This window comes from Medicago truncatula, chromosome 7, assembly GCF_003473485.1.
Source record: "Medicago truncatula cultivar Jemalong A17 chromosome 7, MtrunA17r5.0-ANR, whole genome shotgun sequence".
Classification (NCBI taxonomy): Eukaryota; Viridiplantae; Streptophyta; class Magnoliopsida; order Fabales; family Fabaceae; genus Medicago; species Medicago truncatula.
This window is the reverse complement of record NC_053048.1, coordinates 38881394-38900058: the sequence shown is the minus strand read 5'-3', so window position 1 is coordinate 38900058 and position 18665 is coordinate 38881394. Positions and strand designations below refer to the sequence as shown.

The 18665-nt window shown below is 33.5% G+C and overlaps 4 protein-coding genes across 4 annotated transcripts; 2 read left to right on the top strand and 2 right to left on the bottom strand.

Moving 5' to 3' along the window:
- The first annotated feature begins 1023 nt into the window (after positions 1–1023).
- On the top strand, positions 1024–5788 carry LOC11438557 (zinc finger protein CONSTANS-LIKE 15). Its single transcript, XM_003624410.4, has 4 exons — positions 1024–1975; positions 3325–3465; positions 4334–4593; positions 4850–5788. The coding sequence occupies exons 1-4, from the start codon at positions 1310–1312 to the stop codon at positions 4953–4955; spliced, it is 1173 nt and encodes a 390-aa protein (XP_003624458.1). The 5' UTR covers positions 1024–1309; the 3' UTR covers positions 4956–5788.
- On the bottom strand, positions 5660–7874 carry LOC112416692 (uncharacterized). Its single transcript, XM_024771018.1, has 2 exons — positions 6932–7874; positions 5660–5727 (listed from the first exon to the last, which is right to left on the bottom strand). The coding sequence occupies exons 1-2, from the start codon at positions 7872–7874 to the stop codon at positions 5660–5662; spliced, it is 1011 nt and encodes a 336-aa protein (XP_024626786.1).
- A 473-nt stretch (positions 7875–8347) lies between these two features.
- Positions 8348–9238, bottom strand: LOC11440992 (glutathione S-transferase T3). Its single transcript, XM_003624409.4, has one exon. It carries the CDS (start codon positions 9236–9238, stop codon positions 8348–8350), a length of 891 nt encoding a protein of 296 aa, XP_003624457.4.
- A 3796-nt stretch (positions 9239–13034) lies between these two features.
- On the top strand, positions 13035–16973 carry LOC11429110 (probable serine/threonine-protein kinase PBL7). The gene is made up of 5 exons (XM_039827393.1): positions 13035–13648; positions 15142–15311; positions 15428–15617; positions 15777–16165; positions 16389–16973. Exons 1-5 carry the CDS (start codon positions 13531–13533, stop codon positions 16773–16775), a joined length of 1254 nt encoding a protein of 417 aa, XP_039683327.1. The 5' UTR covers positions 13035–13530; the 3' UTR covers positions 16776–16973.
- Positions 16974–18665: the final 1692 nt, after the last annotated feature.

Sequence of the window (18665 nt, the reverse complement as noted above, 5' to 3'; positions counted from 1 at the left end):
AAATGAGTACTACCTCCGTTTCAAAATACATATTTTCTTTCCTATTATTTTTAGTCTCGAATTGTTTATCCCTTTTATAATACAAATGCAACAAATACTAATTTTGATTAACATACTTATATTTATTGCATTTCAATTTTTTTATAACTACTATATTAACTATAATTAATAAAAAAATACTTTAACAAATAATATACATTTTACTATTAAAGTCAACAATATAATCTATTTTTTAATAATAATTGTGTAAAACTCAAATAAGAAATTCTTACAAATATTTTGCTTCAAATTGATTTGATATAAGTTGCAATGTGAATAGTCATCAACGCTTATTCGTCTAAGAACATCTACAATATCAGAACAAAATTTATGTTCTTCAAGCATTTTGGTGGGTCCACCATTGTCATATGAGGATTCAAGAACAACCATGTAATTTTACTCTAATGCAAAACTACAAGGTTTGTTCTTAATTTATTCTAATTGGGTCCCTCAAATCAGTGTTCTGAAATGTTCTTCAGGGAGAACCGTTCTCCAACTTGACATCCATGTCATTCCACTCCAATGAAAATATGGGATAGAACATAGAAACAAGTTCTTATGGCCTCAATAACATAGCATAGAACATATGCTCTAACTACGACCACGTGTCCAAACAGTTTCGGGCATCCCAAACACCAAAAAGCACCAGAAACTTGTTGTTCCACTTTAATCTTTGCTATGAAACACCAGAAAATGACATATTTACCTTTATCAATAATTAACTGCCGTTAGATCTACGCTTTAAAAAACACCACTTCAACAATTAACTCTCGCGGAATAAGAAATATCGGCAATTAACTATTGTCAGGTAAGTTTTTTAACAATCTCCAAAATGGGAACAACAATTATCAAAGCACCAACTCCCTCCAAAAAGCCCAAAGTCCCAAAAACTGTCACACTGCCACTCAATCCAACAAACAAAACAAAACCACACAGACAACACTGAATCTCTTCTGTACATGAAGCAAGTAGCAATAGTAAGAAAACGCACATGCAATCAAAGATTCACTACTACTGTCTACTCCACTTCATCAAATCATATCCAAAAAGTGACCAAAATATCTTTCACCCTTGTCCCCACTACACACTAGTCCTACCTTCCTTCCGACCTACATTACATTACTCACTTTCCTCATGCTTATCATGTGCCATGCCTATGCTTATGCATCTTCATACACACATAAATAAATAAATCTACTAACTTCACTACACTATACTAAATTAAATTCTTCATTCTTCTTTCTTACAACCAAAGTATCCTCCTAAAACGATGTCGTTTCCGTGTGACTATTGCGACACAAGAAGCGCGGTGCTATATTGCAAACCAGACTCCGCGAAACTCTGTTTAGTTTGCGACCAGCACGTGCACTCCGCAAACGCACTCGCACTCAAGCACGTGCGTTTCCAAATCTGTCAAAACTGCAAAAACGACGCCGCTTCAGTTCGTTGCTTCACCGAAAACCTAGTTCAATGTCACCGCTGCGATTGGAACTCTCACGGCGGCGACGACGACGACTCCACCTCTTCATCCTTCCACCACCACAACCGCCGCCGTATTGAAGGTCTCACCGGTTGTCCATCCGTTCACGAGATCGTTTCTACCTTGGGACTTGATTTGAAGCCGAACGACGCGGTTTTCGTAGCGGAATTTGAAGGTCCAGTGGTTCCGGTTGTGAAGAATAGGGATGAGGTGTATGAACAGGTGGTGGAAGTTGCGAAGAGGAAGAGGAATTTGGAGGAAGATCAAAATGAATTGAGATTCAATGATTGTTGTAATGATGTTGATGATTTGTTGTTGCTTCAGCAAACTCCGTTTACTTCTTTGCTTAATTTTTCGTCTGAGTTTGATGTTGGTGTTAAGAGAAATAGTAATGATTATGGAAATGAATCTGGTCTTCTTCTTTGGGATCGTAATCCGTCGTATCAACCTCCTCAGGTTTGTTAATGCGTTTTTATGTAACTTTTTTAGATTAATAAACTTAAGATATTTTATAATCTTTCTTATAAATATATGTTTTTTAAGATAATAACAGTTTGTTTTTTTTGAGAGGAAGATAATAGTAGTTGAAAAGGGATAATATTTTAATTAGAAGCTTCTTCTAGAAGCTGATCTAGATTTTGCCATGGTATATGAAGTTTTGTTCCTTTCTTTGTGGTTAAAGTTTAATTACATTAAGACCCTAAGTCCTAGATCAATTGACAAAAATGCCGAAATTGTTAGGCCAGACACGGTGACCGAGGTTTGAAACTGGTTTCTCCAGTTGCATGTGTGTGAGTTTTCAATGGTGATTGTCATTTGGTCTTTCTAAAAAAAAGGTTTAATTACAATACCAAGGTTTGATGGAGTTTGGTATAGCAGAAGGGGTTAGACCGTGTGGCAAACCAAGGTTCAATTCTGGTCGAGAGAGAAAACCTTGATTGCCAGTCAAATATTTTACAGATTCACACAGTCGGCATATTCGTGGTCATTGGATCGAGATAGAACACTTCAAATTTTAATGCAAATTTCCACATTTAGTGTTCGGCAATGCCTTGAATAGTATTACCTCTGGTTGAGGGAATTTCTTGGAAAAGTGTTTAATGACTGATGGGTAAATAATGAATTCGAGTAAACTAGGCTGCATCGTTGGTCACTAGGGGAATGAGGTAGCATTGACATGAAAATTTGGTTTATTTTCTTGTGATAATATATTAATAATGTATGATTTTGTTCTGAACTTTTACTTTTGTTAATAGGCTTTTAGTTTTACTGGAATGAATTTTTCTCATTAGTTTCAGTTACCAGGACCATTTCACCTCCTTACCAGTCTTTGCTAGTTTACTGTTCCTCTCTTTCTGATACTTGCTTTAAGCTTAATTTTTTTTTTTGAAGATTGTTAATTGTTTGGTTATAGGGTAATGCAGGGTTGCAACAATCTCTTGAAAAATACAATACTCCTACTTGACAATGAAATTCGTCATTTTTTATCTTAATGCATTGTCATCTTGCATTATCATTTTGATAACCATCTTATTTGCAGCTTTCTGTGATTGCGTGATTGAAGAAAACCAACATATGCTGGAAGAGCTTTATTCTCAATGTAAAATCTCAGTTGAGATCTTGGAAAATGTTGTTTTGTTTATCTTACCCTTGTACCTTCTTTTGAAATATTTTTACCTGTCCTTAAGTTAGGGCCATTTAAGGCCATTGCATTTTTCACTCTGCATTAATTGAGTTTATTACGGTGTACTGCTTCAACTAACATCATGATATATGTTATAATTAGTCTTTGTACGTTTGTGCAGGTCTGGGATTTTCAATTACAGAAATCAAGAGATATGACATATGATGGTGTAGAAAATGCTTCCTTATCGATTCCAAAATCATTACAAGATGTGCACAATATGAATTGCTCAACACTTGGTGATGATATTCTATCAAGAAATGTAAGCCATTCTTTGTAGATAGTAGTTTTTCAATTCGTGCTAATTTATAATATAGAAAAAGTTGGAACTGCGAGCTGAAATTTCTGAGGGAAAATATAATCTTAAATTTTGGCGTCTGGAATTCTAACACACTTAACAATTTTTCTGGCATTAATTCAACTTTTAATATGGTACGCACATGCGCTCTCTTACTATGTGCATCTCTGAGCTTAATGTATTAGGAATCACCAAAAGTCTACCAAGGAATTAATACTACCCTACTACTTGTCAATTGCTGTAAAGTGAGAGTCATTGGATTGCAAACTGTTTAAGGAAATTTGATTAAAATGGTTGAGTGGATGATGCAAAGGCATAGTGACTCTGCATCATTGATTCAAGCTCTCTAATGCAAGGACTTTGATGGAATATACAAATGTTATATTCTATTAATATACTAGTATGAGGTTCTGAACATTTTTATTATAATGAAATCTTGAATTTTTCTTTTTAAAAAAAAAAACAATTTTGAAAAAGAAAGTTGCGTGGGTTTAATAGCTTTGAAAAGGAAACCTATACATACAGACAAAACTATGGGCCTACATTGCTTAGATTCAATGTACAGAGTTCACATGGGGAGGGACAATAGAGGTCGGCAAGATTTTATTGCCCAAGATTCATAGCAAATCTTCCAACTTTCTTTGTACCTAGTTCAACATTAAAGCTACAACAACTGCACCGTTAAGTGTTAGATAATATATTATATTATTATAAGCACTATTTCCACATGATTTAGCCTTTATTTACTACATTGTCATATATTTCTGTCTTGTTTGGTTTATCTATAGGGAACCAGTGCTTGACCAATTGTTTGTCTTTGCAAAATTTGCAGAATCAATCGGATCAGTCATCATCAAGCCATGTGAAGAAGAAAGTAGAAAGCAACAAGAAAACTAGAGATGGGTTGTCTTCTGAGTCCAAATTGATTGAATCCATAACATACAGTGGCGCCGACAGTGTACCAGTTATGGAACATCTTTTGAGTGGGAGTGAAAATGTTAGCAACATAAATGCCAAGATTAGCTTGGAAGAGCACACAAGGAATAGAGGGGATGCCATGTTACGGTACAAGGAGAAGAAGAAAACTCGAAGGTACTATTTCAATTTTCATGTACTATATGAAATGTCATAAGCAAATACAAATCAATATATATATATAGAAACCTATACGATTACTTATCCAAAATAGAATGATTGGGGTGGCCAACTATAAAAAATAAAAAATGTAATATAAAATTGAACCCCAAGTTAAAAATAATAACACACTTGGAATATGCACTTATGTGCTTATTTTGAAAGTATCACATTTTATCTTTAGTTTAAAGTTGTGGCATCGAACTTTGCACAGGTTTGACAAGCACATTCGCTATGAATCAAGGAAGGCTAGGGCTGATACGAGAAAGAGAGTGAGAGGGCGATTTGTTAAGGCAACTGATGATATTCAAGAAGGATGAGTTCCTTCCAAGTAACCTCATCCCATGGCATTGCCCTTATAATATTATATATATATATCAGAGAAATATTAACAGGTTCTAGTTTTCATGAGGAATTCCGTCAGGATTGATTTATTGATTTGATTCTTTCTTGGTAAGTGATTTAGATGAATATTCATTACTAACTATAAACTTGCCACATTATCAACTGACTATAAACTTTCTCCATTTCTACCTATAAACTTGCTGTGTCGTTAAACCAACACTCCTCTAAGCATCTCATCACACTTGCCACATTATCAATTAACTCTTATCCACCTCAACACATTTCTTCCTTTCAGTTTAGACTTTCATACAAACTAGCTTATTTGAGCTCCCAACCTAAACCTGATCAACTCCTCATTGGGGTTGGAGGACCTATGTTTGCTACCTCTTTTGCTAACTAGCTCACCATTGGGTTGTCCTAGCTCAACCCTATATTCGCCACCTCTTCTGAGTTGTCAATGTTTTTTCCTCCATGTTTGTGGTTTACTAAACACTTGTTTGGACTCCAAATCTCGCGTCCTGATGATTCTCTGCCGTGCATTTCCTGAAGCTACTAATTGTTGTGAGACTGGACGTGTGTTTGCTTTGTTTTCGTTGTGTAAACATACACACACAAAATGTTTTAGTATTCTCAATTCAGTTTTCTTTATTATAGTTATTGTAATTATAATTTCAATACTTTATTCAGCATCTTGATCTTCAATGGCTTTCATAGTTTTGAACTCGCAGGATCTGCTGTATGATTTTACTGATGTAATAGGAAATCAAAATTGATATTGACAGAGCAAGTGTGATAAGTTTCTATAATATATCAAAATGAATTGTGAACTAATTCGTGCAAATGAGTTTTTATAATATAATAATAATGGTATATACATCCATGCCTTTATGTTCCTCTCTCCTGTACCTATTATTTTGGGGTCCTTTGCCATAGGAATAAAGCAACAACACTGATGCTAATGCATTTTTATATTCAAAGGCAAGGTCTGAGAAAGCAACATAAATTTTTTAAAAACTTTAATCTTTGTAGATTGCAGTCAAACTATAGTTATTTAAAATCATATGGACCTATCCAAAAGAAAACTTTGGAGCAATAACTTATAAGAAAAGGTAGCAGTAGCCAGCAGAAGCATCAAAACTATTGAAGCTATATAAATTCTAAGACCATGTACGAGGGCAAAAAAATTTCAATACCATGCAACACCCACTTTTTTAATTCCCAACACTCCACATCATTTTCTCTCTCATAATTTAATACCCATTCAATTTTTACCTCTCCAATGGTTTTTTTCATTCAACATCCTACCCCACCACCTTTTATTTCTTATTCTTATTTAATTTTATATTTTTGTTTTTATAATTACCTAAAATTATCGATTATAATTAAATTAAAATAATACAATTAACTATTAATTTTTTAGTTTTTTTTTGGAAAAACAAAATTTTGTAAAATAATTTATTTTTATTTTCTTAACTTAAAATGCGACACACAAATAACTTAAAATGCAAGACAACAAACTAAACACGCGACCACAAATAACTTAAAATGGAAGACAACAAACAAACTAAGCATACAACACACAAGTAATTTATTTAGTACGATACAAATCATCTTCAATCACTATACATTCCAAACTTTGTCCATATGTGCTTCACTAGATCTGCTTGCAATTCGTGATGAACATTTGGATCACGCAACTCGGATCTAGCACGCACATGATTTGCAAAAGTGGGTAACACCTCGGTGGAGTATGGTTGCGGTGTACTGGATTCACTTCCATCAGATTGCTCAAAATCGGTCCAACGTTGAGCATATGTATCTCGTTCATCCTCAACAATCATATTATGTAATATGATGCATGACCTCATGATGATACCCAAATCGGCTATGTCCCACAAGCGAGCTGGTTCACGGATGATTTTAAATCGAGCTTGAAGCACTCCAAAAGCACGTTCAATGTCCTTCCGACATGCCTCCTGATGTTTTGCAAATAACTTATCGGGTTCACTTTGAGGAAGTCGAATCGATTTGACGAAAGTTGGATAAGAAGGGTAGATATCATCAGCTAGATAGTATGTCATATTATAGGGACGTTGATTCACAAAGTAATTCACCCTTGGAGCCTTTCCCTGTTCCACATCATCAAACACTGGTGACCGGTCTAGAACGTTTATATCGTTCAACATTCCCGGACATCCAAAAAAGGCATGCCAGATCCATAGATCATGAGATGCAACTGCTTCAAGAATAACTGTTGTGGTTCCCTTATCCCCCCAGGTGAATTGACATTCCCATCCTTTAGGACAATTTTTCCACTCCCAGTGCATGCAGTCAATACTCCCGATCATCCCTAGGAACCCCTGCATTTCACTAACATGTAGTATTTTTTGCAGGTCATCTTGGGTTGGTGCTCTCAAGTACACTTGCTCATACAGTCGTATGATTCCTTTGCAGAATCTAAGTAAGCACTCCAATGCTGTACTACTTCCTATTTTGATGTATTCATCGACCGCATCTGCTGCCACACCATATGCTAACATTCGCATTGCTGTGGTACATTTTGCTAACGGTGATATACCTTCTTTATTGGCTGCATCAACTCGTTGGGTGAAGTAGTTATCACTACTTGAAAGGTCTCCAACGATTCGAAGGAAAACATGTTTTTGCATCCGGTACCGACGACGAAATATTGCATTGTCGTATGTAGGCTCATTAGCAAAGTAGTCGTCAATTAGTCTTTGGTTTGCCGCTGCATGATCTCTATTAAAATATTTTCTAGTACGAGATGCACTACCTTCCTCTAATTTTTTTCGACGCTGAATAAATCGGTTGACGATATAAGTGTCTTCAACATCACGTTTTTGGAAGCAGGTTTCGATATCAAAAGGGTCCATTGAGAGTTTTTTTTTGGAAGTAGATATGAATGAGATTTGTGAAATTGGAAGTAGATATGAATGAGATTTGTGAAATTAGAAGTAGATATGAGTCCCTATATATAAGTAAATTGTGCGGTGGACACTGACGGATTTGAAATAAGTTATTGTATTGTATTAAAGCAAAAAGTGGAGATAATTATTAAAGCAAGCAAATAGTATGTGAAATAATGGGCACACAGTGGGCATAATTATTAAAGCAAATAATATGTCAAATAAGTCACGGGGGACTAGACAACACTAGGGACTATCACTGAGGACTAGACAACACTGACATTTATTAAAGTAAACATTAGGGACTAGACAACACTAACACTTATTAAAGTAAACATTGAGGACTAGACAACACTGACAATTATTAAAATAAACATTGGAAACTAGACAACACTGGCAATTTTGACCGAATACAAACAAATATTTGACTGAAATTAATTTCAAAACAGCTCACGCTCCAACTCCTCCAACAACGCTTTTTTCCGGTCATCAAGATGCTCTTCGGAACTTAACTTTACATACAGTTTCATTTTCTTCAATCTTTTTTTCTCCTGTTGATTCGAGTTGAACTCTTTCAATTGTTCAATCTCATGCGCCTTGATTTCTTTGAATTGAACCCACTCCTTTTCCACCTGCTCCAAGCCATCAGCGTCCTTACTTTTCTTTTTACCTTTTCTTTTAGCTGCCTCCCTACTCATTGGACGAGCACTAGATCTTACAGAGTCCTCGTGAGATCTCTTAGATCCACTACTTCCTGACCCAACATTTCCTCCCATTTGGCTACCATAACATGGTTGATCACGGAGAGCGCGCCATTCTTCCTTTAAAGTAAATTGAACATTCTTCCCACATGCAAATAATTCCTGCGCTTTTACCAAAACATCATCTTCCGACCAACCGCTTCCTTGCAAACGCTTAACACTTTCATAAGCACCAATCCATTTATTTATTACTTTGCTCATATAATTAAAACGGTTTCGGCAAGCAATTATATCACGCGGAGGATCGAATGAGCAATGCTCATTGCAATACTCAGCAATTTTACCCCAATATGCTTCACTTGTCTGGTTTCTCCCGACAACACTGCATGTTCCAAATTTTATCCACCCACTAATTAGCACAAGATTTTGTTCGGTGTTCCATCCTGGTTGCGGATTTCTCTTGCTCTTAGGAGTTGTATCCTCTACAATTGGAATGACTTCATTAGCTCTTGCCATTCCACCACGATTTATTTGTGTTGAATATTCAAGATATTCACCAACACTCTGAAAATTTTCATTCATCATTGGCATATAACCATTAAATGGTGGTGTTTGAGATGGATATCCCATCATAGATCTCTGTTATGGATTAAAGTTGTTTGGAAAAGAGGATGGGTGATTGAAATTTGATGCAAATCCAAAATTATGCATGTTTTGAGAATGTTGATTGGAAAATTGATTTGGATTTTGAGGATTTTGGTTGGGAAATTGATTTGGGTTTTGAAGATGTTGGTTGGGAAATTGATTTGGGTGTTGATAATTGTTGGGATTTTGATAGCCAAATGGGTAATCAGAAGAATTTTGGGTGTTAAATTGATTATTATTGGGATCCATTTCACTAAACAAAGACTAAAACTTCAAAAGAATGGCTAATTATAAGATTAAGAGAGTGAAAAATATGATTTTTTTTTCTGTGTCCAAATCAAATGATCCAAGTCTCTATTTGTAGAGAAAAAAAATTACGAATTTTGGTGAAAAAAATAAATAAATTCATTTGCAATGAAATAATTGAGAAGATAAAAATCCAGCCAGCCAATCAGAAGGCACCACGTGTCCTGCATTATCCAAAAAAAGCTTCTCTCTCCGCGTCTTCCTTTCCGCGATGTAACGCCCTCTTTGAATTATTAGATTTATTTAATTATTTAATTGAGTCTAAAATTTATTAAGAAGAGTTTAAAATATATTTATTTGATTATGTGATTTATTAAGTGGCTTATGTTGTTATTTAATAGATTAAGATTTGAAAATAGAAATAAGATTGAGTTGAGAGTTTGTTATGAGATTTTAGAGAGTTTAGGGTTATAAATAGGAGAAACCTAGTTTAGAAAAAACATAACGTACGATCAATTTTGGAGAAAAGGGAGAAAAAGCCGAGAGGAGGGGGAAGACCTAGGAGTGCTGCGATTTTCATCTATAAGGTAAGGGTGGGACAAACATTCAATAATCTTAAGTCATTGATTCTAAAAATTGGATTTAACATGTTGTAGGTTTTAGTTTTTGAGAATTTGGGAATTAGGGTTAAAAGTGATTAATTGATGATTTTCTAAAATAATGTTTTTGGTCAAGTTTTATATGGTTTTGAGTCTCTTTTGATTTATATAAATGTTTAGACAAACTTTGGGATCAAATTTGGGCATAGGGAAGTTAAAATTGGGATTTTGGGGTGAAAAGTGTGTTTTTCCCGAGTTGCTCTCTGACAGCATGTCATGTTTCATGTTCTTGCGTCTTGTTCACACGTTTCTGTTTTGAATTAGCCTTTGGTGTAAACATGAAAGTTGTAGATAATTTTGTTAGCTTTCCAATGGCTTTGGTGTGGCGTAAAAATGAGTTTTGGTTTAGGAGTTATGATGAAAATACTCCAAGGAGGTCTTAGTGAATTTTTATGAATTTCAGCACAACTTTGTCCGAATTTGAAATGAAAACTGGTATTGATTGGTACAGAATTGGTCTTAGGTGTAAACACGAAAGTTGTAGGTATAAATGTTAGCTTTCTAATACCGTTGGTTTGACTTCAAAAGGATTTATAGAACTAGAGTTATAGTCAAATTACTGCACGTAGGTCACAGTGAATAATTGAATATGATTGATGAATTAGTATATGAATGTATATGTTGTGAATACGATATTGTCCATGATTGATGAAGTGTTATATGTATATATGATGTTTTAAGATGTTGATTATTATTTGATGTTGTTATATTGTGATATAATTGTATATGCATTACTTGAATTATATGTGAATAATTGAGACGTTGTTGACTTGCATTTGATATTATTATGTCATGCTGTTTTTGTATACTGTTGTGTTGCTGTTGTTATTTAACTAAGCTGCATGAGTCGGTCTAAGTTGATTAAGATGATGAAGTTCCAAATTATTGGATTATATAAGAGGTTGTCGATTTAAGATGTTAAGAGGTCGAGTCCATGCATTAGCATTTCATTGTTGGGGGCTTGATGCCCTGGAGCCTTTGCTCAATTAAGTTGAGGGCTTGATGCCCTGGGAGCCTTTTTACGCTCAAATAAAGTTGAGGGCTTGATGCCCTGGGAGCCTATTTACGCTCAAAGATTGGTACCACATGCATGATTAGAAGATTAAGTTGCATAGTCAAGAGGTTAAGTTGTCAAGTTGTCAAGTTGTCGAGTTGTTAAGTTGTTAAATCATGAAATTGTTTAAAGCTGTGATTCTTTATATGAACTATTAAAGAAGTGAATTATGATATATTATTATCTATGATGAATATTATGATGATTACATGATGTTGTCTATGAGTTGTTAAATATGATTGATGATGCTTATGTTGTTAAATGTAATTGATGAATTATATGCTTAATATTATTGTTTGTGAAATCTCACCCCTTCTGTTTGCCCACCATGGGTAACTAACAGGTAACCAAGAATAGTTGATGTCGTGTGAGCTTTCCTTCTCGTGTGTCCTAGGTGCTCTGATACGTAACGGGATGGGAACTTTGTTATTGCTTTTCTATTCCTTACGTATTGTTTTTGAAGATTTATGACTATGTTTTTAGATTGAATTTTTATGCGACATTTATGAAGAGGTCTTCGTGCCAAAGACTGTTTTAGTTATTGAAATAAATTCCGCTGCGAAGTATTAAAGATCTTGTATTTGAATTTTAAAGGATAAATAGTTATTTATTCAGTTTATGATTTTAAGAAAAGAATGTGACATTCCGTTTATGTTGAAAAACTCTGATTATTTATGCGAAATTTTTATTTTGGGAAAACGGGGTGTTACACGCGACGCGCCCTGTCGGCGCGTGTGCTGCACGCGCTCAGCTTGGCAAATGAAAATGCGCCGCGTGGCCCCCTCATCAGATTTTCAACTAGTTGAAACCATTCATCATCTCTCTCCTCTTTCCTCATTTTCAATAGGCAGCTCCAATAGTTTCAACTACTTAAATTTGCTTTCAATACCCCCATTGTGGGTGGTCTAATAAGAACATGCAAAACCAAAAGAATTGATGAGAAAACAAAAGAAGCATCGCAATTTACATAATGATGTTGCTAACACAAAGAACATTGCCTGATATAGCAATCCAAACAGTGATCGAAAACGAGTGAAAGACATAAAAATTGAGTTCATTGCATTGTAAATACTCGATGAGTTCATTGCATTGTTTAATACTTCGTAATATGATATGTTACCCTTAAATTCATCAATGAAGATCGACTTTTAATAAATACTTGTTTAAAAGTTTCTTAAATATAACATAGAAATAAACAATTTAAAGATCATTTTCTTAAATATAACATAGACCCACAGTGAATTTGCAAAAGTTAGGTGAGTAATCGTGATTTTGCATAAGTTACACTCCGTAATTTTTGTAAAATAATGGTTGTTCACTGTGATTATAAAACACTTGCGGTGATAATAAACAAACACTAAATATTACACCAAGACAAAAAAATAAAATAACAATACTTCCATATTTTATATGAATAAAAATAAGAAAAATGCTAACTAATACCTCCGGAACACTCACCTAAAGTGGTAAAATTTTATCTAAATTTGTGTATTTATTATCTTAGAAATTGAAATATTAAACTTTTTTAAAGAATGATTTCTTTATTAAAATTTTTTAAAGAGTGTCACGGGGCACTCTTTCTTAAAAATAAGATAAATTATAGTAAAGTAAAATAGAACCAAAATCAAGTTGATTTATGGTGCATTTTTTTTTTTTAGAGGAAACTCTATTTTTTTATTATAAAAGAAACCACTTTTGTTATATTAACATTAACAACATATTTATTTTAACAAATTAACAAAAGATAACAACATACTTATTTTAACAAATAACAAAAGATAACAACATAGTTTTAACAAATTAACAGAAGATATATTAACAACATACTATTTTCCAGTAAAAAAACATGTTGGAAATATGATACGTCACCAACCTTAATTTCAGCAATGAAGATCAACAACAAAAGAGACAAATATGGTACCTATAACAAGACAGATTTGGAAACAAATTAAGAGACACGAAACAATTGGAGAGCATGCACATCATCATCAGTGTTAATTTAATCCTAAATATTTTCTCAAATCCTTGTTATCCAAATCCAAAAAAATTTGCTATTTCTACAAATAATCACATCATAATCTACAATTTCTTCTCTTTTTTACAAACAACCACGTTAACCAAAACACAAACACATATGAATATCATACATTGTTATGGTAATGATAATGCGTTATTACAATGTCGCATTCAACACCATCAATGATGTTTTAACCTCTGATCAGAGTTTGGTATCTTCAAGGTTTTATATTTGTGGCATTGTTTCATAATAAGACAAGAAAAAGTTTTGTTTTTGTGCTGAATTCTAGTGATTAGAGGTGATGGGTCGTTGCCCATGTTTTGGGTCTAGAAAGAAGGGAAAAGGGAAGAATGATCAGGAAGATGAAAAGAACCTTAAATCTGTTGGGAGTACTGTTTCTGTTTCTGGAAGATCTTTAGGTACATTTTTCAGAATATCTTTAATTATTATGTTCATTTTGTTTACAACTGTTTCTTTGTTTTTAATTTGTGTTAATTTTTTTTAATTTCATTTTGATATGTTTAGGTTTAAACCATTTATTATGTTAGATTATCCTTCAATAATTCCAGTTTTTCTGTGTTTTCCATCATAAATTTTGACTATGTTAATATTTTAGACAAATTGGCTTGTTAAGTTTGAGTAATCGGAAAAATGACATTTTGTGTTTATAGTTCTTAAATGGTCTTGGTTGTTGTTATCATAGGGTAATTTTTTGTTTAGAGTTGACAAAGCACACATTTGCAAAAGAATATACATATACACAAACTAACAAATTAGGGTTTAGGGTCAAATTTCATACTCTCTTGACTCCGATTCAAAAGAAGCATTAGCATAATATTAAGTTCTAGCAGTGGAAGTAGTATTCTTTATGGGAAGGTGAATCATCACATGCCATTTGACTCTTTTCAGGATAAAATAAAAAGAAATGATGTTTTAACATCAAAATTTTGATGTCAAATACGGTGCCCTTTGATTTTTGTGTATTTTTTAAATGTGTGCAAGTTATACTAGACGAAAAGTAAGAGACAAATAGAGATAGACATAAACAGTGTTAGTATTTTGATGTTTAAATAACACAACTCTACAATAATGTATTTTTTGCTTCTCGTTTTAAAAGAAAACAGTCCTTGCGAATTTTTGAAATCTTTTCAATGGCTCTAAAGTCATAGGTACATTTTTTAAATCTTTTCAACAGTCCTCCTAGTTGAGCACATATTTGCTTCAACTCATATCAGAAATTCCTTCTTTTTTAGCTCCTCAACTTTCATGTCTTTTATCAATTCTGAAGGAAACTTTTTCATATGAATTGCTTAATTGTTTGTCTGCTTAACGTGGAAACTCGTTTGTTGCTCCAACTCTCAATTTCTTCTGCTGAGTTTATCATTGCTTTGCTCTAGTTACATTTCTTTACTGTCATTCTTTCACATGATAATTTTCAGAAGATAATCATATATAGTGCTTGTTTTGAGCTGAAAGACAGCTCCAAACGATATATTCTGCATAGTTTCTACCCCTCGCCCCTGCAGCTATATCTGGTTCTAGATGTTATATATTTTAAATGTCTCCTTAACAATACAAATTGATAAGGGATTTTCAATTTTACTTAAATCTAATATATATTTTGCTTCCAAAAAGAGTCACCTAGATATGTGGACACATTACATATAATTTGTCTAGTTACAGAATTGTTGTTTAAACATCTTATGTCGATTTAGATTATCAATTCATCTTTCCTTTTTATAACACATGATATGATTTATCTTTGCATTGAAGGAGGAATAGCTTGCTTAGACTTTCGTTGCAGTAGTTTAGAGTTGTACGTAATTTTCATTCTTAGACGATCGCAAGCTTGATTGAATTTGAAAATTTATACACACATGTACTGCAGTTGACATAATATGGTTTGATACAGAACGGAGATCAGAAGCTACTACAGCAGAGAATACCGACATTTCTAATAAAGCTCAAATATTTACCTTCAGAGAACTTGCGACGGCAACAAAAAACTTTAGGGATGAAACCTTTATTGGGCAAGGTGGATTTGGAACTGTTTACAAAGGAAAGCTAGGTAGCACTGGTCAGGTATAATTCAAAGGATGGACGATTTTTACATGCTTCTTCTTTGCAATGCTTATAAACTGATCCGCAACACAATTTAACTATTTTATTAAACTAAAAGGTTTGGAACATTTGATCAGGCTGTAGCTGTTAAAAGACTTGATACAACTGGTTTCCAAGGTGAGAAAGAATTTTTAGTGGAGGTTCTCATGCTCTCTCTTCTACACCATCCCAACCTTGTTAGTATGATTGGTTACTGCGCGGAAGGTGATCAACGACTTCTTGTCTATGAATACATGCCTATGGGATCCTTAGAATCTCATCTCCATGGTAATGTAATGCAACATTTAGCTTTTTTTTACATCAAAATGTTACTTATTACTAGTTACTCCATCTATCTACGCTCATAGGAAATTTATTTGAAGGCTCAATCTATCTTTCCACTTATATTATACTGTATTAGTTACAATTTTGTCGGGTCACTTGCAGATCTTTTGCCGGATAATGAACCGCTTGATTGGAATACGAGAATGAGGATAGCTGTAGGGGCAGCAAGAGGACTAAATTATCTTCACCATGAAGCGGAGCCTTCTGTTATATATAGAGATTTGAAATCATCCAACATATTATTGGATGAAGGATTCTATCCAAAGCTTTCTGATTTCGGCCTTGCGAAATTCGGTCCAACTGGAGATCAATCATATGTTGCTACTAGAGTCATGGGAACACATGGTTATTGTGCACCTGAGTATGCAACTACTGGAAAATTAACAATGAGATCTGACATCTATAGTTTTGGAGTTGTGTTATTGGAGCTAATTACTGGACGTAGAGCGTATGATGAAACTCGTGCCCATGACAAGCATCTTGTTGATTGGGTAATTACATATACGTTTATAATTTTCCATCTGTGGTCTTGTTTAATAGCAAACATTTTCTCAAAATTTAAGTAATAAGAATATATTATTTCTTGATTTGCTGCGTTAATCAGCTATAAGCAACTCTTACTCTCAAAAATCGGCTTCTGTTTTCATTTTATGTTTTCGCTTTTAATTGCAAAACTAACATTGTTAACAAAACTCGGTTTTCTAATGCGTGTAGGCACGCCCATTGTTCAGAGACAAAGGGAATTTTCGAAAATTGGTAGATCCACATTTGCAAGGTCACTACCCTATATCAGGTCTAAGGATGGCCCTTGAAATGGCACGCATGTGTCTTCGAGAAGATCCACGTCTCCGGCCTTCTGCAGGCGATATAGTACTTGCCCTAGATTACTTGTCATCCAAGAAATATGTCCCAAAAGCATCCGAAATAGTTAGCCCAGGAGAGATGGAGCACGACGAATCCCCCAATGAAACAACGATGATTTTGGTTAAAGATTCACTAAGAGAGCAAGCTCTTGCAGAGGCCAAACAATGGGGGGAGACATGGAGAGAAAAGAGAAAACAAAGTGGCCAAAATAGTCCTGAGGAAATAATAAGGAGGTAAAAATAGTAATTTGATGCAGATTAGAAGTGGCTGGTGTCAATAAAGGTATAAGAAAAATGTGAACAATCTTCAAAGTTTAATTGTAGCTAAATAAAATAGGTTGGTGGCAGCTATTTTTTTTAGAAGTGTTGTTTAGGCACTTGTGAACTAGAGATTCAATTTTACATGTTTTGATATGAGGTTTTTTAGTATTTATTTAACATGAAATATGAATTTTTTTCTCAATATTTCTATGTTCCAACATACTACTTAGGAAAACACAAATTGTTTCCATTTTTAACATGAAATAGATAGCAAATTGATGGCATTATGTTACTGAGTTTCACTCATGTTAATATGATCAGACATTTACGCTAAAGTTTGAAATTTCCAGCTGAAGTTTTGTTCAACTATAGAAAGACCATGGTAGTGGATATTTACAAAAATATCCTTGCTCCTATGAATCTGTATCATTTTTGCTTTCAACTTTTCAGTAACATTTACAAAAATGTTACGATAGTAGAGGGTTAAATATGTTTTGTTCTTATAAAATTATAATAGTTCAATTTTAGTCCTACAAATAATTTTTTTTACTTATTTTTAACCTTTTGGTAGTGCTAAAATTACACAATTTTGTACTTTACATAGAGTAAAATAGAATCTAACACATGCAATGAATATTGAGTGTTTATAATAACAAGTTGAACTTAAATTTTTGGGGTCTTTTTCCTGCATCTTACCAATTTTGCTTGACTAGTGGATACAAATTATGGCACTTAGTGGAGCCATGCCAACTATATTAATAAAATGATGACTTTTTTTATTTTTTTTATCGGAATTTGTTTTCTACTATTCATTGTTGGGTAACAGAGAGAGCTCTACAAATTTGGATCAGGACATGTGTATTTTAACTTACTCCCAAGTTTATGGTATGGGTTCAATTTGACTTTGCTTCTTTTGGGGGCATATGTTTTTTGGAAATAGAAAATTTACCAGATTTTTTCGTCATTTTTTGTGTACTTCAAGCTTATTTTTCTTTTGACTAATTCAGGTTTTTCGAAAGGCAATTCAAGCTTATTTTGTTAGGAAAAAAACATAATCTTATTTCATTAGATAATAAAATGTTGGAAAATGTTAATACAAGCTGTACATCAATAAACAATTGGGAGCTAGCTTTTAATGAGGCTGTCTGTTTTAATTCATGAGCGACCCCATTTACCTGCCTCTTAAATTCAATCTTAGAGTTGTTAAAATATGAGTTGAACAATTGTCTACAATGGTTAATGATATTGTCGAACTCGTTGTTATTATTGTAACCCATAGCAGCGCTTGAGAGAATCATAACACTTCACCGACAATCCGACATCAACTGAACACAATGCGGAGAACTATGTGATTTTTGATAGAAAAAGTTAATTATAAAGAATCAAAACAAAAGATTCTGCCAAAAAATTGAAATAATATCTCTTATTATGATTAGTGCATATGCATAACAAATTTTTTACTGCTACAAAAAGGTAAATGCTAACGAGTATTCTTAGAATACTCTTTAACAATTTTTAAATAGTACTACCTCCGTCCCTAATTATAAGACCCTTTTGAAAAAAAAATTGTCCCTTTTTATAAGACCCCTTTGCTATTTCAATCAACAATAAATAACATGTTGAAAACATAAACCAACTCTCTCTTAAAGGATAAAATTGTAATAACAATAGTAATTACAAACATATTTAATACAAATATCCACTATCTTAATTCCCGTTATTTTTTCAAGGGTTTTTCTATCATGTGCAAATTTGCACATGTTAAGAAATTTAAAGTGGCAAGTTTATCTTGAAACTTGTATATTCTATATTAAATAGATAACTTTTTAATAATAATTGGTGTTTTCCAATGCAAAGTTGCTACATT